The 22,867-nt window shown below is 73.1% G+C and overlaps 2 protein-coding genes across 4 annotated transcripts; one reads left to right on the plus strand and one right to left on the minus strand.

The window, feature by feature from the left end:
• The first annotated feature begins 666 nt into the window (after positions 1 to 666).
• Positions 667 to 3,430, plus strand: TSSC4 (tumor suppressing subtransferable candidate 4). 3 transcript variants are annotated; one of them, XM_045821053.1, is made up of 3 exons: positions 667 to 770; positions 2,067 to 2,197; positions 2,295 to 3,430. In XM_045821053.1, the coding sequence occupies exon 3, from the start codon at positions 2,317 to 2,319 to the stop codon at positions 3,250 to 3,252; it is 936 nt and encodes a 311-aa protein (XP_045677009.1). In that variant the 5' UTR covers positions 667 to 770; positions 2,067 to 2,197; positions 2,295 to 2,316; the 3' UTR covers positions 3,253 to 3,430. The 3 variants fall into 3 exon arrangements, with proteins under 3 accessions (XP_045677009.1, XP_045677010.1, XP_045677011.1); XM_045821054.1 differs by lacking the exon at positions 667 to 770 and adding an exon at positions 777 to 1,349; XM_045821055.1 differs by lacking the exon at positions 667 to 770 and adding an exon at positions 1,364 to 1,484.
• A 968-nt stretch (positions 3,431 to 4,398) lies between these two features.
• On the minus strand, positions 4,399 to 20,047 carry TRPM5 (transient receptor potential cation channel subfamily M member 5). The gene is made up of 26 exons (XM_045821051.1): positions 20,027 to 20,047; positions 17,361 to 17,428; positions 17,039 to 17,174; positions 16,533 to 16,713; positions 15,847 to 16,013; positions 15,135 to 15,318; positions 14,079 to 14,143; positions 13,756 to 13,947; positions 13,398 to 13,500; positions 12,996 to 13,114; positions 12,367 to 12,716; positions 12,191 to 12,332; positions 11,988 to 12,111; positions 11,559 to 11,704; positions 10,981 to 11,093; positions 10,694 to 10,786; positions 10,323 to 10,581; positions 10,076 to 10,194; positions 9,799 to 9,931; positions 9,516 to 9,690; positions 7,011 to 7,164; positions 6,359 to 6,540; positions 5,950 to 6,082; positions 5,281 to 5,353; positions 4,878 to 4,944; positions 4,399 to 4,638 (listed from the first exon to the last, which is right to left on the minus strand). The coding sequence occupies exons 3-26, from the start codon at positions 17,162 to 17,164 to the stop codon at positions 4,532 to 4,534; spliced, it is 3,507 nt and encodes a 1,168-aa protein (XP_045677007.1). The 5' UTR covers positions 17,165 to 17,174; positions 17,361 to 17,428; positions 20,027 to 20,047; the 3' UTR covers positions 4,399 to 4,531.
• Between the last annotated feature and the right edge of the window lie 2,820 nt (positions 20,048 to 22,867).

The raw sequence follows: 22,867 nt of genomic DNA on the forward strand, positions 1-22,867 counted from the left end.
ACACGACAGCGTTAGTGCTTGGGGCTCAGCGGAGGACCTGGGGGGCTTAGGAATGAGATGTCCCCAGGCTGCAGGGAAGCACAGGCCCGAACCCTGGGTTCCCCGAGCCCGCTGGGACGGCAGGTCTGGGAGAGGGAGCGGGCGAGGTCCGGCCGTCCAGCAGGCCGGGGCCGACCCACATGGACTTTGTGGGCACGAAGCGGCCCAGCGGGGAAGGCCTGCCCTCCGCTTCCGGGCGGCAGTACTCCCGAGCTGGGTACCCGGCTGCGCCCTGGTCAGCCCCGACTGGCTCAGCGATGGAGACGCGCGTTCAATTACGCGCCTTCCACATTTCAAAGACCCGGGAGGGGAGCGGCGGCCGCTTCCGGCCAGGACCGGAAGTGCTACAACGCACTTCCGTCCCGAGGGGCAGCCGTCCTCACTTCTTCCAGCAGGGGCCGCTGGGGCCTCCGGAACGAGGCCCTGGCCATTGGCTTCTGCGCTTTCTGGGAGTCGCAGTCCCGTCTCCCCCACCCTCAGTCCCCCTTAGTCAATTCCGGGCTTTTTTCGCGAAGCAGTGCCGCCATTTCCGGGGAGGGGAAGTTGGGAAGAGGGCGCATGCGCAAGGATTACACCTCCCAATAGGCCTCGGAAGTCGCGGCCCGGTGCCTTGTGGGAGATGTAGTTCTTCAGGCGCGGCAGCCGCGGCTCTCGGCCGAGGACGGACTCGGTTTCCCAGAGGGCCAAGCGTGACGCAAGATGGAGACGGCCAGGCAGCAGTAATCCGGCAGGTTTGTGTGCCGGGAGGACGGCAGGGCCGGCTGGTCGCGCCTTGGGGAACCCTCCGTGCACAGTCTAGTGCCCCCACCTGCTCTGTGTCTCCGGTGCCTCGCGCCCTGGCCTCTGGGACCGTGGCCTCTCGCTTGACGTGGGCCCTGAGACCCAGACCCCGATGGGAAGAGCTTGCTGGGCCCGGGCGAGGCTCTGGGCACATTCGGTGCAGAAAGTCAGGCTCTGCTTCCAAGCGGGGGCATAGCTGAAGGAGGCTGGGGGCCCCGCTCCCTGGGGTCTGGCCTGCCCGTACCCTCGGAGCACCCCCGTCCCCAGCCCGCAGCTTGGACGAAGACTTGCCCTGTTCTGAGTTAGGGTTAGCCCCCTTCTGGGGCTCTGTCCCGGTCTTCCCCTCGGAATGTCCCACGGATCAGGCTGCTTCTCCCTGGCGGCGGCGTCGCCGGCGGTGTGGTGAACAGGAGTGTGAAACCCCAGCTTTGCCTCAACACGCTGTGCCAGGGGCAGATGCCGCCCCGCTGGCCCCGCCAGCTCCGGCCGACACCGCAGGGTGTGCCCTGCGCCCCCCTTCACTCCTGGAGGTGTGCCTTGGTTTGGGGAGCCGAGCCCCAGGAGGATGGAGGTCTGGCCTGTGTTTGACTTGTGTAGGGCACCTAGAGGCCGCTCCTCTGATCTCGGCCTGATCTCCGCCTGGACGCTGGGGGCTCGGCGGGTGGGTAGGTAGCCGAGAGCAGTGCAGAAGGGGGAGGCTGGGCTGTCCTCCGCGCCTGGCCGCACTTGGCCAGCAGACGCCTGTGGGCAGCGTGTCTGCTCTCAGCGGGGGAAGGTGGGGGTGTGGGGAGGGCTGTGGAAGTGCCCTTGGAAGTCGCCCCAGGTGGCGATTGACCCCTCTGTTTCCCGAGGGCCTGACCCTCAGGTGCCGGGGACTGGCCTGCAGACCCCTCCGGAGCTCCCAGGCCATCTCCTGGCAAACAGGAGCGAACCTTCCCGCAGGCCGGGTGGGCGCCCCTGCCTCCCTGGAGCGCTCATCACACGCCACGGGCCACACCGAGCGGCCTGCGGTGGCCCCACCTGGCCAGGGTGTGGAGCTGGGGCCGCCCCAGCCCTGGGCGGGCCCCATCGTCTGCTGGCCCCGTAGGCGCCCCGTTTAGACCCCACGTGACAGGATTGTTGGGACTGAGGGGATGAGTCAAGGGACCCGCCTGCCTTCAGCCTGTGCTGCTCCCGGGGCCGTGCCGCCACCCGTGGGCATCCGCTGCCTGGTCTCACGGTCTGCTGTCCCTCCTTTCCTCCCTCAGCTCCAGTGAGCCGCTGAGCAGAGCCGTGCCGGGACCTCTGGGCCGAGGCCACCGGCCAGCCCCTGCCACCCACGCCCACGCTCTGCCCGCCTGCAGTCAGGCCTCGGCACTGTCGTCCGGCTCACAGGAAGGTGAGGAGAGGGCTTGCGGGGCAGGGCGGGCGCCAGGGCAGGGGCCTTGACCGCGTGCTGTCCTCAGAAATAAACTTCAGGGGCTGTTTTGGTCTAGGTGTGCTGCGGCCGGGGGACCCATGGCCGAGGTGGGTGCAGGCGAGCCGGCCCCTGGCTTGGAGCTAGAGCAAGGGACGGAACGGGACGCCCTGCCTTCCGACACCGTCTCCCTCAGCGACTCGGACTCCGACCTCAGCCTGCCCGGCGGTGCTGAGCTGGAGGCCTTGTCCCCCGGGAAGCCGCTGGAGGAGGCCCAGGGGGACTCGGACCCCGACGAGGCCCCCTCGCCGCCGAGGGGCCCGCCCGCGGCCGCAGTGCAGCCCTTCCACCTGCGGGGCATGAGCAGCAGCTTCTCCCAGCGCAGCCACAGCATCTTCGACCAGCTGGAGGGCGCGGCCGGGCGGGCCCCGGCCCCGGCGCTCCCCCCGGGCGGCCGCGGGGGCTTCAAGCGGCCCCTGGCGCCCTCGAGCCAGCCTCGAGCTAAGTGCCCGGGCAGAGCCGGGCAGACCCCCCCGGTCCCGCCGAGGGTGCCCCCTGTCCCCGACTATGTGGCCCACCCTGAGCGCTGGACCAAGTACAGCCTGGAGGACGTGGCCGAGGCCAGCGAGCAGAGCAACCGGGCCGCCGCCCTGGACTTCCTGGGCCCCCAGAGCCTGGACGCCCCCGGCGACTACACGCCCTCCTTCAACCAGGACCCCTCCAGCTGCGGGGAGGGGAGGGTCGTCTTCACCAAACCAGCCCGAGCCGCCGAGGCCAGACCCGAGAGGAAGCAGGGCCTGAGGAAGGCGGGGGAGCCGGGCGGGGGCGGGGGCTCTGTGCAGCTGGCCCACCTGGCCGGGCCCGGGAGCCCGGGGGCCGAGGAGTCGGGCGGCCCCCACGGGGGCCCGCAGGAGGTGGGCCCGCCCAAGGAGGGCCTTCCCCACGGGGCGGCGGCGACGGTATGCTTCCAGAGCAGCAGGAAGCGGAGCAGAGACCACTTCCGGAGCAAGAGCGGCAGCCCAGGGGCCGAGGCCTGACCGGAGGGACTGCCCGCCCGCTCGCGCAGGGGGCCGGTGGGCTGCCTCGGGCGGTGCCCGTGGCCCTGGCTGGGCTGCAGGCCGTGGTCTTCGGAGCCGAGACCTTGCCAGGGGGACAGTGGTGGCCCTGGCCCGCTGGACGCCCTTGGGGAACAGTAAAGGTTTTGGGCATTCCTCAGGCTCAGTGTCTCTGTGCGAACCGACCCCTCCACGCCCACGACCGGTGTGGCTGGAGCCCTGACTGTCCGGCCCACCCAACTGACCGCCTGTTCCCACCCGCAGCAGCTTTTCCCGAGAGGGCCGAGGGGACCCGCCTCCGTCCAGGGCAGGGGGTGGAAGGAAGCAGCACAGGACTCCTCCGGGGGCGAGCTCTTGGCCTCGGGCGCCTGGCCTGCGCCCGGAGGCCTCGGACCATGGGGCTGGGGATGCTTGTTCCAGGGAGGCCCTCCCAGCCCTGGCCTAGCATGCCCCTCGGCTCCCTCCCGCCCAGGCCTCGAGTGCGGGTAGCCAGTGTCCTGGGACCGTGTCGCCGGGCCAGCTGGGTTTGACACTGGGCCCCCCAGCAGGGGAAAGAGGAAGGTCTCCTGTGTGCCAGGGACCCTTCAGCCAGGGGAGATGGCCTGGGCGGCCTGTGACTGACAGGGCAGGGGGCGCTGACCTGGCTGGCCCCACCTAGCAGGGACAGTGGAGGTGGCCGGACCCCAACCCCAGGGTCCACTGTGGCCTGCGGGGCTGCAGCCCCAGCTTGGGCACGTTCTCTGGGCTCCAGCTGGGGCAGAGCGGCTCACGGGGCAGTGTCAGGGCTGCTGTGGGGCCGGGCACTGCCTGCTGTGGGGGGCGCGGGAACGGGAACCGACATGGGAAACACACAGACACAAGCTTTAGGGGGCAGGAACTCAGACCACGGCCATGTCACAAACAGCAGTTTCTTAGCAGGCAACACAGATGGGGTTGGGGGGGACAAGGTGTGACCCGAGACCGCTGCCCACCCGCGGGAAGCAGACGGGCACAGGCTGCCGGGTTCCGAGCAGTGCCACCCACGGGGGGTGGGCCTGCACCCGGCTCCCAGGCTCCCGGGCTGGGGGAGGCCCGGGAGGGGCAGGGTGGGGTGTGGAGGGGTCCCTCTGCCGAGGCCGCGGTGGCAGGAGGGGGCAGTGGTGGTGGTCGGCTCTGGGGTGACCAGCCAAGGGCCATGGTCCCCTGCCCGCCCTGGTCAGGGCCCGGGGGCCGCGCTGCAGGCTCTGGGAGAAGGGACGCTGAGTGCCCACAGTCCAGCGTCTCAGGTGTCCGAGGCCAGGGGGCCCGCCTGTGGGGGTTCCCTGCTCCCTGGGCCCGCTCCGTGCTCTGCAGGGGCCTGCGGATTCCTGGTGCCAGAGTTCCGGGCATCTGGGGGGAAGGAAGGGTGTTTGGCGGGCAGACTGGAAGGGGGGCAGGGAGAGGGAAGTGACCGGGGGGTGAGCGTGAGGCCTGGACCCCTGAGGGGAAGGCTGGGGCGTGGCAGGGCCAGGGGCATCCGCTCCGCCAAAGCCGGTGGCCAGCCGAGGGCACCAGAGGCCGGGGCACGTCCGCAGCTGGACAGGGGAGGGCAGCAGGCCCGGCAGGGCCCTCCCCAGACCCACACTCACTGCGGAGGGCGGTGCCCGGGGCCAGCCGGTCCGCCAGGGAGGACAGGAGCGCCGCGCAGTGATCCACCTGCCGGAGGGAGAGACGCCCGGGGGAGCCTTCGGCTGTGCCCCGGCACCCGGGCACCGTCCTGTGGGCGTCCCTCCCTTGCCAGGACCCCTGCTGCCCAGGGACCCTCCCCGTCTGCACGGAGGGAAGTGGGTGGGAGGTCGAGGCTCCAGTTGTGTGCGGAGTGGACGACGGGGGGCTGTGCCGGACCCCCTCCAGGGAGGGCACCCGTCTCCTAAGTGTCGGGGGGGGGGCAGGGATGGGTGCGTGTGGCACCCAGCCCGAGGGGTGCGGGCGCTAGTTTGGAGGTGAGGCAGGGCTGCCCCCCCCACCCCTCGTGTCTGGTCCGTGGCCCACCTGTGACTCCAGGCCCCGGATGCGCCTCTCTTGCTCTCGCAGCCCCCCGAGGTGCTGGGCTATGACGTCCACCCTGCAGCAGAGCGGGGTGGGGGGTGACGGGGCACGGCAGGCCACCGTTAGCCACAGGACACTGAATTCGGGGACTCTCCTGTCCCTGGCTCTGTCGCCCAGGCCCTTGGGGTGGGCTTGGGGTCACTGGGGCCCCCCTGGGCGCCTGAGTCTGGGGTGCTTTGGCCCTTCCCCTCGCCCTGGACCTGGGCACACAGTGCGTCTGAGAACCCCCTGTGTGACTGACGGGTGCTGGGCGCCCTCAGAGAGAGGGCAGGACCGCCCCACAAGCAGGGGGCGCTGGGGGGCACCGCCCTGGGGGCACCTGGAGAGACCGCGGAAGGGCCGGGCTCCACTCAGAGACCCCGGAGCAGAGGGACACCAGGCGGGTTGGCCCCTGTCCCCCAAGTGCAGGGTGGGTGAGGCCCCGGGAGAGCCCTGTTCGGGGTCGGGAGGTGCTGGGCCCCCAGACCCAGTCAAGCCCTGCCCCCCCCACCCCTGCTCAGCCAGCCTCAGTTTCCCCAGCTCATCCCCAGCAGCACGAGGCGGCGTGCGGGCCCCAGTGGTGGTGACGGGAGAGCCCCCAGCAGAGCCGGCTCGGCCCCCAGCCCCGCGCACCTGTGGGCGGTCCTCCGCAGCACCTCCCCCTCGCCGTCCCTCTTCTGCTTCTCCCGCTTGCTCAGGTAGCTCTCCTTCTGCACCGCCTCCCAGGTGACCATCTTCTGCTCCAGGGGCTCCGGCAGGTCTCTCTCTGGGGAGGCCAGGCAGCCGGGGGCTCGACCGGAGCCAGGCGGGCCTTGGGGACAGCCTGGGCCGGCCGGCCTCCAGTGGGGAGAGGCGGGCAGCCCAGGGCCGCTCCGCCGCCCCAGGGGTGCCCGCCTGCAGCACCCCAGTCAGTGCACCGGTGCCCGGGGCTCAGGACACAGGGAGAGGGCCAGAGACAGCCCTGCTCCGGGGGCCTGGGGGTCCGCTCTGCCTGTGCCAGCCGCCCCAGCCCCTCCCGCCGGCCCCGGCCCCGGGGCCTCACCCAGGCGCGCCCGCCTCCGCCTGGCCTCCTTCCGGAAGACCCTCCGGAGCACCTGGCTCAGGTGGCTGAGCAGGATGAAGGGCGGGGCCAGGGCGGGGCGCTCCTGGTACTCTGCGATGAGGTGGAAGCGCTGGAACCGCCAGAAGGTGTCCGCGTTGCCCTGCACCATCTGGAACGTGTAGCTGCGGGGCCCGCACAGCCTGAGCCCAGGGGGTGGGGAGGCCCCCCGCAGAAGCCCAGGCCCCCACCCCCTTCTCAGATCACTCCTTTCTGTGGGGGCACGCCCCGAGTGGGGGCCACGCGTCTGGGACCGTCCGCCGCCCCGTCTGCCGTCCGGGACACACCGCCAAGCCCCCAGCCTTGAAGACCCGGGCCCTGGGTGGGCGAGGGGGCGCCCCTGGGGCAGGGGCCTGGGGAAGCTCCCCCCAGCACACCCCTGCTGGGGGCACCAGGTCTCTAGGCTGCCCGCTGCCGCCTGCACTCCAGGTCCCACGGTGGGAGCGGGGGCTGGCCAGTGTTTGAGGGGACGCCCCCACCCATGCCTCTCCCCACTCCGGCCGGCCGCAGGTCTGGAGGGCGGGAGTTGGGTGGCACCGAGGGGGCTGGGGGCAGGGTCGCCGGGCCCCCACACCGGATGGCGGGGAGGGGGCACCTGAACATGGCGATGAGCAGGTTCATGAGCAGCACGTTGGTGACCAGCAGGAAGGTGACCAGCAGGAGGATGACCAGCCAGTTGGCGTAGAGGTTGGGGCAGGACGGCGAGTCGCCCAGCATCAGCGGGTGCGCCGAGCAGTTCACACGGGCCTCTGCAAGGCGACCGGGCGGTGGGGCCGGGCGGGTGGCACCCGGGCGGCCCAGGGCCAGCGCCCTCGGGGGCCACAGCTTCTCCCTGGCGCTGAGGCCACCCGGGGACGGACCTACAGCCTGGTGTTCTGGGTATGACCTGGCGCTGGCACGGGAAGTCCCCACCGTGGACACCCCGGGCCCCAGCAAACCGGCGGGTCGGCTCTGGCCCCACTTGGCCCCCCTCTGCCAGGCTGCAGCCTCAGCCCGGGCCCCAGGGGGTGGGGGACAGAGGCCCCGGGTTCCTGCTGATGGTTGCCGGGGCCTGAGGTCTCCGTCACCCTGCACTTCCAGAGGCTTTGCCCGGAGCCAGACTGCGGGGAGCTGGCCTGCGCCCACAGGACAGGAGTGGGGGGCGCTGTGGCCCCGGGTGCGCGGCCCCTCCTCACGGGGGGAGTGTGCAGAGGCATGCATGATAGACGTGTTCGTGCTGTGGCGGGGCTCCCCGTGTGCCCCCGTGTGTCCGTGTGTCCTCGCCGGGGACCCTGCCCCGTCTCCCCAGTTCTCGAGGGGGCGGGCACTCAGCCAGCTCCCTCCCCTTCCTGGGTGGGCTCCTGGCCCTGCTCTCCGCCCGCCCCGGCTCCTGAGAGGCGGGGCCTGGCCGGCCCTGGGCGGCGTGGTTTGGGCTGCAATTCAGGCGAGAATGGCTCTGGCCCTCACGAGCCCCCCGCCTCCCCAGCTTCCTGGTGACCCCCCAAGGGGCCATCGGGCTGGGGACCACGTTGTCCCCGGGGCCCGGGGCCCGGAGGGGGGCCTTTGCTGTCCCAGCTCGGCCCCTGCGCTCCCTCCCACTGGCGCGTGGGGAGCGGGAGGCTGCCTGCAGCCCAGGGGTGGGGGGCTGCGCAGAACGGGGGCTGCCTGAGCCTCTGTTTCCCTCTCCACCCCGAGACGGTGGGGGGGGCGGGTGGCCAGGGTTCAGCCCCAGAGACCGGACTCGGGGGCCCGGGGCCCCCTGCAGGACTCTCCCTGCGCAGCCACAGCGGCAGTGCCGGGGCTTCTGGGGGTCGGGGCCCTTGGGGGTCGGCAGGCCCCCTGCCCCCCTCAGGGGACCCCACACCGTCCACCCCCCACACCAGCGCGTGGCTGCGGCCGGCTGGACCAAGGAAGTGGCCGCTGGGGCTGAGCGCCTCCTGCCCAGCACTGGGGGCGCCTCTCATCCCTCCCCCGACTGAGGGTCACAGCAGGGCCCCCGGCCGGGGCCGTATGGTGAGGGCCAAGGGGTCCCGTCTGGAAAAGTGACACCACGGAAGAGCGAACACACAGAGGGCGTCGCAGGAGGGGGGACGGGCCTCTCGGACACCCCACCTGGAGGCGGTTTCCATGACGGTGCAGCGCCCCCGGCTCCCCCGCCCCCACCAGCCGGTTCGCTTCAACCTTGCGCCATCCCCTCGGCAAATATTTACTGCCGGTTTCTTGCCCCATTACCTGCGAAGGCCAGGTCAGGCCTCCGTGTCCCAGGGTGCCCGGTGGCCCCTCCGCCCCGGCTCTGTGCCCAGGAGTGTCCCCAGAGGCTGGTGCCCCGGGCCCCTCACCCTGGCCCCTGGCTGCCGGGCTACCTTCGTCCCAGGGACCAGCCCTCTGTCTTCTCCCGCTGAGCCTGGCCGTCCCGGAGGGCCCAGAGGATGTCCCTGTCCCCCACCCAGGGCTCCCCTGCAGCTCACGGCCAGGCAGTGCTGTCCCCCACACTGTCCCCAGTGTGGGGAGTCCTCAGGCCCTCCCCCAGCCCCTCACCCGGTGCAGGGGCCGGCTTGGAGACCACATGCCCTCCAGCAGGCCACACTGGGCAGCCCCGGGAGAGGCAAGGGCACCATCAGGACTGGCCGGCAGCGGAGCCTTCTCCGCAGAGGCCCTGGGCCGGTGGCCAGGCCTGGACGGGCGGGGGCAGGGAGACTGGCTGCCCTGCAGGGTTGTGCAGGGGGGCGAAGGTCACGGATGTGGGGCCGGCCAGAGGGGCCCAGACCCCGGGCGCTGGTCAGGGCAGCACACACAGCAGTGGTCCCTCCCTCCGCCCGGTGCGGCCCGCCGGAGCCTGGCAGCACCAGGCAGCGGACCGGCCCCTGCCGCCTCGGGGCCTCCAGCCCCAGGCCTGAGGCCTGGCTACGTCTGTGTAAGTGGCCCTGTGCCCGGGGGCCCTGTGGCCTGGCCTCAGGCACATCCCTACTCTCAGCCAGCGGCGGCCTGGGGTCTCGAGGGCCGCACGGCCAGGCCCTTCCAGAGGGACCCAGCCCCTCTGGACCCAGCACGCCGACACCGGCCGGGCCCCTTCTGAACGAGGGGGCGCCGCGGCGAGCCCCGCCCCCCGGCCGGCGCTGACCGTCGAGCTCGTCCAGCGGGATCTGCCCGAAGATCTGCAGGTAGGGCCGGTAGAGCACGCGGCGGAACAGCCAGTCCAGGCGGCTGTCGTGCGGGTGCAGCAGTGCCTGGGTCGCCACGCCGTAGGCCACCAGCCACACGCTCAGGAAGAAGAGGAAGAAGAAGACGTCCTTCATCTGGAGGGAGGGGTGGGGGGCAGCGGAGGAGCATCAGCAGCCCAGGCCGGAGGCAGGGGGCTGGAGGGGCGGACACCATGCCCTCGGGGGGCGGGGGCGGGGCCCCACCATCCGCTCCACAATGATGATCTTGGGGCCCAGCTGCTTGTGCACAGCAAAGATGTGGATGAGGCGGAGCGTGAACACCATGAAGTCCACGGCCAGGACCGCGCGGCCGGCCTCGAACACCGCGGGCAGCATCCTGGACGGGGCGGGCGGGGCGGGCGGGGCGGCTGCAGCGGCTGCTGGTGCCGGGGAGGGCGGGGGCGGGGGCTCCCCGGGACACGGCACAGCACAGCCGTGGGGGAGGAGCGGGGCCGCCCCCCGCCCGGGGCCCCCCGCGGACCTGCAGACGACGCCCACGATGAACAGGAAGATGGCCGCCATGTCACACTTGTTCCAGTTGTCCTCCACGTAGAGCGCGAACTTCTTCCTCAGGTGCGTGTCCTCGTCCGTGAAGAAGCCCTGGCGGACGGCCGGGGGGGGGCCGGGGGGCCCACGGTTGTCGGCCTGGGCTCCCGCCGCGGGGACGGCCCCTGCGCGTAGACCGGGCCACCCGGGGGTGGGGCGGGGAGGGCCGGCGCGGCACCCACCTGCCGGACCTCCTCCAGCACCAGGGTGAAGACCCAGAAGTACAGGGCGACCTCGGGCGCCGAGGGCCCCTGGGGCGGCGGCCGGAAGCCCACCAGCAGGACGTAGGCGAACAGGAAGAGGAAGGCGAAGTACATGAGCACGTTCCCCAGGAACACGGTCACCGGAGCGCTCCAGAACCGCCGCCAGCGCGCCAGCAGGAAGGCCGCCCGGGGCCCGCGCCCGCCCCGGCTCCTCCGCGCCGCGGCCGGCGGCTCCGCCCTGCAGCACCGGGGAGGCCACAGCCGGGGATGAGCCGGGGCCCGCGGCCAGGGCAGCCCAGCCTCTCCGATGCCACCTGCCGGAGCCCGCGCACCCGTCCGCAGGCCTGTACCTGCCGCCCGGCCTGCAGAGCAGGCTCCGCTCCGAGTCCAGGCTGTCCAGCTCCTGCAGGTCCTCCTGGCCACCCTGCAGCGGGGCCTCCTCACTGCAAGCACAGGGGACCCTCTGGGCCCGAGGGAGGGACACCCAGAGGTGCCCAGCCCGCGAGGACATGCGGGGCGCATGGGGGAGGCGTGCGGGGCGGGGCTGTGCCCAGTGGGGTCCATGCCGGACCAGCAAAGCCCCAGGCCCCCCGGCCCCCCGGGCCCCTCTGGCAGGCAGGCCGCAGCCCCCAGGAACCTGAAGGTGATGAGGTCGGTGTAGAGGAGTGGGGGGCAGAGGAAGGCCCCCAGCAGCCGTAGGATGGATGTGCCGGCAGCCATGTCCCCCCACCAGATCTTGGTCAGGAAGGCCTGGAACAGAGGCACGGCTGCGGACTCCCCCACATGCCGCCGCCCGCGCCACCGCGCCCTGCGCCGGGCCCACCCCTCGGGGCACCGCTGAAGCTGCCCTTCCCTCCCTGCCCAGCCCCCCCGGGGCCTCCATCCCAGTGGGCAAGGGCCTCCCACGTCCGCAGGCAGGGCCTGGGGGTCCAGGGGGGCCGCGGGGAGAAGGGGCACTGGTGCTGAGACCCGAAGGGGCCGCGGGGCTGGCCGTGGGGCGTGGGGCCCGGTGGCCAGTGGGGCAGGCCGGGAAGGCACCTTCCAGGGACAGGGCGCCCCTTCCTGTGGCCCCCGGCACACCCGGCTGGGACTCGGGGGCCCAAAAGGGGCAGCTGCTGGCCGGGGGAGGGGGGCCATGGCGGGGTCAGCGGGACACCCTGTCCGCTCGGCGGCCTCACCCCGGCGGCCCCCTCCGGAGGCCAGCGGCTCGCCCACCTGCACCCCTTCGTGGGCGAAGAAGGCCTTGGTGTCAGCCTCGGCGGCCAGGTGCAGGCAGGTGGCCCGGCCCCAGGCGGGGCTGCGGCGCACCAGCAGGGCGAAGGCGCGGTCCTCGCTGTTGCTGTAGCACTCGGAGAAGAGGCCTGCGGGCCGCGGGGCCCGTGCCCGCACCAGACGCTGAGGCCCCTTCCCCCAGGCCCCTGCCAGGACCTGGGGAGCCTCCGCCACCCCCCGGGGCCCCGCCCCCACCCCAGGGCCGGCGCGTGTCCTGGTGCGGGCCGTGTCGTCAGCGATGTGCCCACGTGGCCCTGGTTGGGCCGGTGCGGCCCCCACTGGGAGGGGCCCGCAGGCCCCGAAGGGTCGCGGGATGACCTGGGGCCACACCGTGTGGGTCTGTCTGAGGCCGGGGGTGGGGCGGGCGCTCACCCAGGGCCAGCTGCTCATACGCCGCCCGGCGGGCCGTGAGGTCCACCTTGGCCTCCGTCTCCAGGTGGGACATCTCCCTGAGGATCTTGCAGGCGACCAGGGCGGTGGCCACGCCCTCCTGGCCCTAGGAGACCCTGTGAGGGGGCTGCTGGCCACCACCCCCCCCCCCGCCCTCGCCGGGGCCCCACGCGGCCGCGGCTCACCATGGCCCAGAAGTAGGCGGCCATCTGGTGGCGGCCCTGCAGCACGGCCCACAGGAACAGGTCCCGCCACGGGTCCTCGCTCTTCCGGGTCAGGTCCGGCAGCCACTTCTGGCCGGCGGGCCGCCGGGCCGGGCCCCTCTCCTGGAGGACGCGGGGAGGGTCAGCCCTCGCCACCGCCGCCGCCGCGGCCCCCGGGCCGGCCCCCCCGCGCCCCGCTCACCTGGTAGAGCCCGCGGCAGGCGTCGTGCAGCAGGTCCTTGAGCACGCGGGACACCTCGTGCAGCGAGAAGGCGGGCGGCCCCGCGGGCGGCGGCCCCCGGGCGGGCGGCGCGGGGCGGCCCTCCTCCAGCTTGCGCTGCAGCAGCGTGAAGAGCAGGCTCTTGGGCGGCACGGCCCGGTACAGCTGCTGCAGCCGCCCGTAGGTCAGGAAGTCGGCCACGTCGGCGCCCTGGTCCACGAACAGGCTCACGAACTCCGGCTTGTCGCTCACCAGCGCATCCATCATCACCTCCTCCAGGTCGCGGGACTGGGGGGGGGGCGGCAGCAGGGGCAGGCCGGAGTGGGGGGGGTATGGGGAGGGTGAGTGGGAGCTGGGGGAGCGGGGGGCTCCCGGCACGCAGCCCGTCCCTGGGCCAAGGGTTGTCCAGCACGTCCCATGGTGGGGGGGGGGGCCGGGGGGCTGAACAGTGGCCTGGGCCCCCTTGTTGGCCCCGGGGGCAGGAGGGTGGGGGGCCCTCAGGACGCCGCCCGCCCCAGGCCCTGCCCTCCACTGGCCAGTAGCCGGGGCCCCGGGGTCGGGGGGCACCTTCCACTCCACGTCCCCGTTGAAGATCTCGCTCTTGGCGATATCCACGTGGTCCCAGGCCACCGCCAGCTTGAGCTCGTCCAGGTAGTCCTGGGGCTCCTGGCTGTGGCTCTTGCAGGCTGCGGGCGCGAGGCAGGGGTGAGGGCGAACCCAGGGTCCCTCCAGGGGGGGCTCTTCCAGGGACTCCCGGACCTCGGCCCCACTGCGAGCTCGCGGGATGACGGCGAGAGAGCCACGGCGTCGCCAGACCCCGGGAGCCGGTGCTGGGAGCCCCGGCAGGACCCACCCCGCTGGGCAGGGCGGGTGGGGCGGCCGCCCCTCGAGGCCTGTGCTCATGGCCGACAGAAAGCCCGCGGAGCCCGGGAGCGGACAGGACCCGAGCGTGCACCGGCGCCACCGCACCTTTCACCAGCGCCTTGAGGATGACGGTGTCCAGCTCCCCGGAGCCCTCCTGCTCGAAGTCGTGCACGGTCAGCAGGTGAGGGTGGGCGGTGATGCTCTGCAGCTGGGCGGGGCAGGGGCGGGGCTGCGGTCGGCCGGCCCCCCCTCTGGGAGCCCCCGCCCGCCGCCCATGTGCCCCCTGCTCTCCATGCGCGCCCGAGGCCAAAGCAGACCTGGGGCTCTGCGTTAGGAGGGGCTGGGGCCGCCGGGGAGGGCTGGGGGCAGAGAGCCCCCCCAGGGGCCAGCCCTGCCCAGGAGCGGGGTGCGGAGGGGGAGCAGGGGTCGCCCTCCGTCCGGACTGGCCCCCGGGGGCTCCTACCAGCTCTGTCCAGTGCAGCACGTCCTCCCAGGGGAAGTGCTCGCTGGGGAACTTCTCTCTGAGCTGCCGCTCCACGGCCTGGGGCGGCAGGGGCCTCGGGTGGCCCAGCAGGGCGGCTAGCACGTCCGCCACGCCCCCCGAGCCAGCCAGGATCAGCCACGGGGTGGCGAGCGCCAGGGCCCTGGAGATCCTCTGGGTGCGGCAGGGCCGGGAGAGGGCCCGTCAGCTCACGGTGCCGCCCGGGCTGCCCTCTCCCTCCCTGCCCCATGGGGGGGCCTCCGCAGACCCCGGGGCTCCGGCCAGGCCCTGCCCCCTCTTCCTACCTCCAGGGCGCCGGGGTCCCCATTGACCAGCAGACACAGGACGGGGATCTCGATGCTGCCGGTGCCTGTGGGCGAGCACCCGTGAGGGTCTCCCCCGAGCCTGGGGCGAGCGGGGAGCCCGTGGCCCCCACCTTGGGGGCCGTGGGGTGGGCTCCCCGGCCTCGCCCTCACCCTGCCGCTTCCCCCGAGCACATGCACTGGCCAAGAGGGAGGCCTCGTCTGGTGAAGTGTGGGCTCCGGGCTGACACCAGGGGCCCTATGCTGGAGGCCCTGTCACTTGGGGACAAGGACACCGAGCCCATCGCCGTACTCCGCCCCCCAAAGTGTCCAGCGTGGCCACCTCATGGCTGTGGACACACAGTGACACGAATGCAGGCGAGCATGAGGCCCCGGGCCATCCTGGCACGTCCGCTGTGCGCCCACCGCGGCAGAAGCTCTGTTCGCCGTGCGGACGGGGGGCTACAGGAGCCGCCTGGGAGCTTTCTCCCCCGAATGTGGACCACCGGGGCGGGGGGGGGGCTTCCCGATGGGAAACACCCCCCCCCAGACACGCCTGGCCTGGCCGGGCCTGCTGCGTGGGAGGGGCCTGGGCTCCTGGGCAGGCAGGGTCCCCTCCGGCTCCCAGCGGTGCCCGCTGACGGGGAGCAGGGCCCCCGGCCCCAGCAGGCCGCGGCAGCCCCGGGCGCGACTCTGCCGCACGGTGCACTGCTGTCCTGTTCTCGTCTCCAGGAAGTGCTCACTGGATCAGCATTTTCTATCCTTCATCACACGAGTCACCCACTAGTGTTTCTCGGTGAATCCAGTGAGGAAACGCCCGCAGCGGCCCATTCCTGGGGCGGCACTGCCCCCTGGTGGCAGCGTGCCCCGCGGCCAGTGGACGCGGGCAAACCTCGTTTCATTCCAAGCCCTGAGCGCCCTCGGCCCCCAAGGCCCCAGGAGCCACCACTGCTCCTGGGAGGGGACCCACCCGCCCCACTCCCAACGGGGAGCCCCCCCCACCCCCCAGCACCCCCGCAGGTCCCGGGCCTCAGCATGCAGGTGACCCCCACGCCTCACCCCCGTAGCCGGTCCTCTGCTCCGAGATGTGCTTCTCCAGCCGCAGCCACAGCGCGGTCGGCCCGTCCCCGTCCCCGGGGGCGTCCGGCTCCACCAGGACGAAGTGCGAGTGGTTGTTGTCCAGGGCGCAGAGGGGGCCCCGGCCGCCGCTGTCGTCCGTGGGGTAGTGGACGGGGCTGCCCTCCTGGGCCCCGCACAGGTGGTGAGGCCGGGGCGAGGCTCCCGCCCGGGCCTGCCCCCGCTCCCACCCCCACCCCCACCCCGAGGGCCCCCCCGGAGAGGGCTCGGGGCTGCGGGGGGCTGCACTTGAGGGGCCCCGAGGGCGTCCCCTGGCCCCGCCTCAGACCGACCTTGGGCCGGGGCAGCAGCCAAGGTGGACGTTTGGGCCCCGCCCCGGGCTGGGTCCTCGGGGCCCAGGAGCCCCCCAGGTCTGTGCGGGCCCCTGCTGCTGCCTGTCACGGGGCCCCACTCCTTCGGAGCACCGGCCTCACGGTCCCTGCCCCTGAGCCCCGAGGGCAGGACCTGGCCTGAGCACCGTGGTCGGGGTGCGCGGGGTGTGGGTGGGGGGCGTGGGGAGCGTTCACTCCATAACAAACGGGGTGGGGGGGCCTTGCCTCCCTGCTGGACCCGCCGGTGAGGGGGTGGGCTTCCCTCCCACCCCGGGGTGGGCGACACTTGGGAGCCGCGGCTTCTTCCCGGCTCCTGGGCTCACCGGGGCGTCGTCCAGAAGCTGGCGGTGCAGCACGCGGCCCAGGGAGGCGAGGCCAATGGCCACCACGCGGGCCTTGGCGGACGTGCTGGCCAGCGCGTGGTCGCGCACGGCCTGCCCCACGTAGCGGGCGAGGCCGGTCCGGAGCGCGCTGGTCAGGATCCAGGCGCCTGCGGGAGGGGCTCACTGTGCCCTGGCGGGTCCCGGCCAGCGCGGAGGGGCGGGCCAGGCCCTGCACCCGGGGCGGGGGGTTTGCCCAAGGGGTGAAGTCCCCAGCCCGCCTGGCTCAGGGGTCCTTCTTCTTTGCCACAATCACCGCTGCGCTGACGGGGTGCAGCACCCCCATCCCGTGCCGGGCTCTCTGCAGGCCCAGTGGTTTGCTTCTGACCCCGACAGCCGGCCGGCCAGAGTGGTCCCAGGAGGGAGGCAGCAGGGGCGAGGGGGCACACCGTGGGCGGCAGGTACAGAAACAGTCTCTGTCCCCAGGGGCGTCTCGCTGAGGCCTCTGGGCCCTAGGAGTGGACGGGCCAGGCCTCTGCCCACAGGGTGGCTGGGACCCCCTGGGGGACCCCCTGGGGGAGGCCCTGGATTTGGGGGGCCTCTCGGGCCCTCGGCTGCATCCCCAGGAGCTGTGCCCACCCCGGTCACGGGCACCAGCGCCGAGGGAGGGGGGCCGGGCGGGGCCTCACCGGTGCTCTGCGCGGCCGTCACCAGCCCCTTGCGCAGGACGTCCCGCAGCCGCGGCCTCATGGCGAGGGGCCGCTCCGTGCCCACCAGGGACACCACGAGGTTGGGGGCCGGCAGGTGCCACTCGGCCCTCAGCAGGTTGAAGAGCACAGCGGGGGCCACGTCGCTCTGCACCTTCACGAACTGCGGGGGCGGCAGGGGGCGGCAGGGGGCGCTGGGCAGGGGGGCCCGGACAGGCCTGCAGCCTCGCCCTGCAGTGGGACCTGGGCCACCCCGCCCCCAGCCCGGGCCTTGCCTCTGCCTTGAGGACGCCGCCGCACCGCAGGGGGGCGGGGGGCTCTGAGCAGGGCACCCCCCCCCCGACAGCGGACCCTGGGAGGGGAGCAGGCGCCGGATGCTCAGTGTTCAGGGGAGGAAGAGGGAAAGGGGGGCCCGGGGGCCCTGCCGTCTCCTGGAGCGTGGTCACAGGGGGGGTGCAGGGTGGGGTGGGGTGGAAGGTCAGGCTCACCCTGCCTCGGTTCTTCCCGCACCCTCCAAACTGGATCTCGCCCCGGCACAGGCCCGGCCCCCACCTGTCGGCCGCCTGCCCGGGGCTGCCGGGGCGGGCGCCCTGTGCGCCCCGTGCGTCCTGCATGGGGTCCTCTCTGCAGGGACAGAGGACACGGGAGGGGACCCAGCCTCCGTCTACCCGCCCGCCCCGCTCCGGGAGGCTGGGGGCTGCCTCCCCCAGGGAAGCCCCCCCGGCCCCGAGACTGGCCAGCAGAGGGTCCCTCCCCCCGCCTGAGCCCCCGCTCTGCCGCCCCCCCCCCACTCCTGGTCCCACTGCTCACCCCTGGCCGAGCACGGGGGACCTGGCGCTCCTGTCGCCACCCCTGCAGAGGCCTGGGCGGGGGGCGTCCTGGAAACGGGGACAGACGCCGGGTCCCTGGGCCTCCCTGCGCTTTTCTGCACGTGCAGCCCGCCCGCCTCCCACCCCGTCGGCGCAGGACAGGGAAGGAGACCCGGGGTGCCCCTGGGCCGGCCGTGGGCCCGGGGAACCCGGCGTGGGGGAGGGAGGACCCTCGGCTCCTTGCTTGGGGGGACTCTGGGGTCCTGGCAGAGCAGGCTCTTGCCCCCTCACCCCAGAGCTCCTCCCACCAGGTTCCTGCCCCACCCCCGGCCACGGGGCCCCACGGCCCACGCCCACATCATTTCCCTGCAGCCCCGAGGGGTCCGGCGAGTCAGTCCCGGTCCACACACCAGGGACCCGAAGGGCCGGGGGCCCAGGACTGGGCCGTGGGACAAGGGCTGGGCCCTGACCCCCTGCCTGGGTGCAGGCCCCTCCAGTGACCCTGACCCCACCCCCGTGCTTCCGTCCAAGCCACCCCCCCCCCCGGGAGTGGAGACTCTCCCCACCGGGGGCTCCTGTGCCCCCAGGAGGGGGCGCTGGCAGGGGAGCAGGGCGCCCGTGGGCAGGACAGGGCCTGGAGTGGCCACCGTGCCCCCGAGGTGTCTCCCAAGATGGCGTGAGCTGGCCCAAAGGCCTCTTGTGGAAGTGAACTTGTTGCAAGGTGTGGTCACCGAGACAGGCCTCCGCCTGGGGCCTGGTGGCCTTCGGAGAAGGGGGCAGAAGTGTGTGACCGTGGGGGCAGCCAGGGAGGGGGGCAGCCCTGACTCAGGGGCGCCAGGGACCCCTGAAGCTGGCCACGGCAGGTAGGAGCCCCCCTCCCCGAGGGCTTCCTGAGGGTCCCCGGGGCGCCTGGATCTGGGACTCCTGGCTCCGAGGGGTGAGAGAGTTCCTCTCCGTCATCTTTGCGGTCATCGGTGACAGCCGCCCCAGGACACCCACTCAGAGGGCCACAGCGGGCACCGGTAGCTCCGGTCCGAGGGCCTAGGGCCCAGCCCTGCGGTGGGGGGTGCAAACCCTCCCAGACCGGGGGGAACCCGGTGCCGGGGTGTGAATGCGGCCTCTCCAAGCCCGTGGTGGCCACGGCCCTTCCATACTGCGGCTGCCTGCCGTCTGGGGACAGGCCTGTGTGGGGCTCCGGGGTGAGGGGCTATGAGACAGGGGTCCGCAAGCGTGCCCAGAGGCAGCCCCACAGAGGGGCCCAGGGGGCCCGGGGCAGCGATCCCTCTGGCCGCTCCCGCGGAGGGTCCTTCCCGCCCCGTCCAGCCTCCGGGGCTCCGGGTGCTCCCGGGCTGGGGGCCGTGTCCCCCCGGCCTCTGTCTCCGCCCTCACGGGGGCTCCGTGTGTGTGTCTCCCCGTCCGGACGTCCCTCTTCTTACAGGGGCACCAGGTGTCAGGTCAGGGCCCACCCCCTCCCCCATGGCTCAGCTGAGCTCGTCACATCTGCAGAGACCCCACTCCCGAGCAAGGCCACATCCTGAGGGTGTGGGGGGGTGAATTTTGGGGGGACACCCTTTGACCCCAAAGTACAGGCCGCGAGGTGGGGACGGTGGGCAGGGGGCCGGCAGGGATGGCCCGGGCTCCCTCGCCCCCGGCGCTGGCCCGCCCGGCCGCCGGGAGGGTCATCTGTGTCTCCAGCTGGACCCGTGGCCCCGGGCGGGGGGAGCACAGCTCCACGCACCCGCTCTGGGGTGTGTGTGGGGTGGGGGTTCGGGGGCCTGGATAGCACCCACGTGCTCCTCATACCCGTGAGCCTCAGGCCGGCCGGTGCAGAGAGGAGGCCGGGCGTGGGGGGACGGCTCAGCCTGAGGGGGGTCCCGGGGGGCTCCCAGGCCTTCCCTCACCGACAGGCCGCTGCTCCTGCGCAGGAGTGGGGGGGCGGGGTGCAGATGCCAGGCAAATGGGGCCACCGAGGGGGAAGGGTATGCAAACTCGCGGGATTTGCATGGACAGGTGTGTGGTTTAATGCCCCCTTGTTCCTGGGGGGTGGGGCGGCGGGGCAGCTGGGGTCCTAGATGCCCCCTGGCTGGGGTCCCACCTCCCACCCTCCTGAGAGAAGGACGGGATGGGTTCAGCCCCAGCAGCCAAAGGGCCCCGGGCCGGGGGAGAGGGCCACCCTCTCGTCACAGGCCATCTGGGGAAGGGCCTCTGAGCCGGCCGAGCCCCCCAGTGTGAGCCCCCCAGTGTGAGCCCCCCAGTGTGAGCCCCCTGGGCTCTCCCTGCCTATCCCCGGCCCCTGAGACGCAGGAAGACCGTGGGAACAAGGAGGCCCCGACCAGCCCCGCACTCAGCAGCCCAGCGGCTGGCCCTGCGGTCCCTCCAGCCCAGCACGACCCAGGGGTCTCCCTGGGCCAGGTGTGGGCCCGAATCCGGGGCGGGTTGACAGGGCACACGGCCCACCCCACCCCACCCCCACCGCCCCAGGTGCTGCTCAGCCCCCTGCCCCAGAGTCCTGGCCCTGAGTGCCCACCTGCCCCTCCCCACGGTGGGGCTCCTGGACCCAGGGCGGTGGGGCTGTTCCTCTCTCCTACCCCACCTGCCCCTCCTGCCCCGGAGCGGGGCATCCCCACTCCCGAGCCCACCTGGGAGCCGACGGCAGGGGGCACCTACCTGCCTGGTCTCTCCCTGGCACCCCGACATGCTGCCGCTGGCCCGGGAGCAGGGTGGAGGCTGCCCAGCGCGGAGGGCGCCTGCCAGCCAGCCCGGCCCCTCCCCCTGCCCACCCTCCCCGCCCTCCCTGCCCGCACCCAAGCAGCCGGTGCCGAGGCCACCCGGGGTGGGCGGGCCACTTGGTGTGGCCTGGCCTACAGGCCTGCTCTGGCCAACGCCAGGGAGGTGACCATGTCGGGGGGGCCGCTGGGCCACCTTGCTTGCCATCCTTCCCCCCGGGGGCCGTGCTGGAGGCGGTCCACAGAGCCGAACCCAGCCGTCTTCCCCTGAGACGCCTCAGTTTTCCGCCCAGCCTCAGATTACCCCTCCAACAAGTGGGGCCAGCTGCCTCCAAGGTGTGCGCCCGGCATCCCATGGAGGACCCGTGGCAGGGGCGGCCCCCCACGCCCCGGGGTCCCTGAAAGCCAGGAGGCGTCGGCCAGGCGTGCTGTGCTGGGCAGGTGGCAGGGCCTGGCTGGCACCGTGGGCACGGCATGGACACCGTCCCTCTGTGCAGAGGTGGGAGGGGTTTCAAGGGGCTGTGCCCTCTGGGGTCCCATGGCCCTGGGCTCCTTAGCCACTCCAGGCCTCCATTTGTCTGGAAAGCGGGGCCCCCACCCCTGGGAGCTGGTGGGTAACACAGCGAGACTGGGCCTGGGTGACACTTCTGTGTGTCCCTCCACACAGAGACCCCAGGACCCCCTCCCAGGGACTCTTGGTCCCCTGAGCTCAAGCAGGGGTGGGGGACAGGGTGCAGGACAGGGTGCAGGCCTGTGGCTCTGGAGCTCCCAGCGTGCTCCCCGGTCTGGCCTGCTGGCCACCAGAGGGCGCCCTAGGACCGCAGGCAGAGCTGGGGCGGCTGGAGGCCCGGGCAGAGGAGACCAGCGGCCTTCCCGCTGGCAGGAGGGACGCGGCCATTCCTACCAGAGGCAGCTGCGGGCCCTGCACGCTCAGGAGCTCTGCTTGCAGCCCAGACAGGGGCCCCCAAGAAGTGCCAGGCTCCGGCGACACGGGACTCCGGGGCTAGGGTCCCACAAGCCTCTGGGCCCTGTTCACTGACCCTGGGGTGCCTCTGTGGGGCCCGTGGGTCCTGCCAGTGCTGGGGGTATGTGGAGAGTGAGGGGTCTCCCGGGCCCCCGGAGCCTGTGGGGGTGAGGGGCACCCGGTACATGCCCCCTTCCCCTCCTCTGCCGCTCTACCTCTGAACCCCTCCCCGGCCGCCCCCGCCCGTACCAGGCTGCGTGTGCCCCCTACCCTGCCTACCGCCCCCCCACCCCCCCCCGCGGCTTCCCACCGCCCCAGCGAAAAGCCCCGTCACCAGCCCGCAGCCCTGCCCCGCCCTGCCCACCGCCGCCTCCCTCCCCGGCCAGCCGGCCTCCTGCTTGCTGCCTCGTCCAGCCTCAGGGCCTCCCTCCTGCAGCCCCGACCCCTGACCCCTGACCCCCGCCCCACCCCACCAGCACAGTGGCCTGCCCCGGGCTCTCTTTCCTGTGACCTGGCGTTGTTTCTCCGTGCGCCTGGCCCAAGGAAGGGACCTTCCACTCCTGCTCGAACCCGCTGTCCTCCGGTGTTCATGGCCGCCCCGGGGCCCAGACCCAGGAGCCGCTGGAGGAGTGAACCCAGGCGGGATGACAGCGGGGGGGGTGCGCGCGTGTCCGAGAGGGGGCTACCGGGGGGTGGGGGGTGCAGGGCGGGCAGGGGCCAGGCTCAGCTTGGCTGGGGTCCCGCTGCCCGGGGTCGGGGGTGCCCGGGGGCCACCTGCACCCACAGACACTGTCTGGAGGGGCGTCCGAGCTGGCCCGCGCTCCGGCGTTGTTTGTTTTATTCACTCACTTTTTCATCCTCACCTGGGGATGTTTTTTCGTTGATTTTTAGGGAGAGAGGAAGGGACACAGAGAAACATCATGCGAGGGGGAGCACGGACAGGCTCCCGCAGGCGCCCCGACCGGGACCGCATGCCCCCGGGACCCCGGACGGGACCTGCAACCCAGGTAGGCGCGCTGACCGGGGATCAAACCTACGACCTTGGCACGTGCGCCGGACGACGCTCCTACCCACTGAGCCGCACCAGCCAGGGCCCGGCTTTATTTTTAGCTGCCTCCGTCCCCTTCGCCACAGCTGGTCCCAGCGCCAGCGCCACACAGGGAGCGGGATCCAGTTCTCGTGACGGTCCCCCCGGGGGAGAGGCCACGCCCGGCAGAGCGGGCCCCAGCCCCCCACCCCCACCCCAGCCTTTCATCCCAGGACGCAGGTCTTGGTGGCCACAGCCGCCCACCGGTCCTCTGCCAGCTGCCCAGGCCGCTGGGGCGGGGGGGCAGGGGCCTGAGGGCCAGAGGGCCGCCCTCCCCCGGTGCTCGCGGGGGGCCGTGCGGGGTCTGACGCGCGGGAAGATCTCCCGTCCCCCTCGGCTCCGTGGTCTCCCAGGACTGAAGCCAGGACCCCGGAGGGGCCGGACCCGCCTGGGTCTGCCGGCTGCGCGGGGCCCCTCTGGGCGCTGGGGCAGGCCCGGTGGGACGGGCTGCGGTGCGGGGCCCCTAGGCTGACCCGAGCCCCCTCGGCGGGGGCCGAGAGCCCAGTGGGCCCCTCCACTGAAGGGACAGCGATGCCAGCCGCCCAGACTGGACGCCCCTCCCTGCCAGGGTGAGGCAGGCACGTCCTTGCGGGACCCCCCACCCACCCACCGGGGATGCAGGAGCGCCTCCTCCCTGCAAGGGGCCCCCCCGTTCTGCGGCTGTGCCTTGGGGGTCCTCGTCCCCGCAGCCACGGCCAGTGTCCTCTCCCTGAAGTGACCGTCAGGTTCTT

Source organism: Phyllostomus hastatus, unplaced genomic scaffold (assembly GCF_019186645.2).
Source record: "Phyllostomus hastatus isolate PE091 unplaced genomic scaffold, TTU_PhHast_1.1 phas_scaffold_443, whole genome shotgun sequence".
NCBI classification, from domain to species: domain Eukaryota; kingdom Metazoa; phylum Chordata; class Mammalia; order Chiroptera; family Phyllostomidae; genus Phyllostomus; species Phyllostomus hastatus.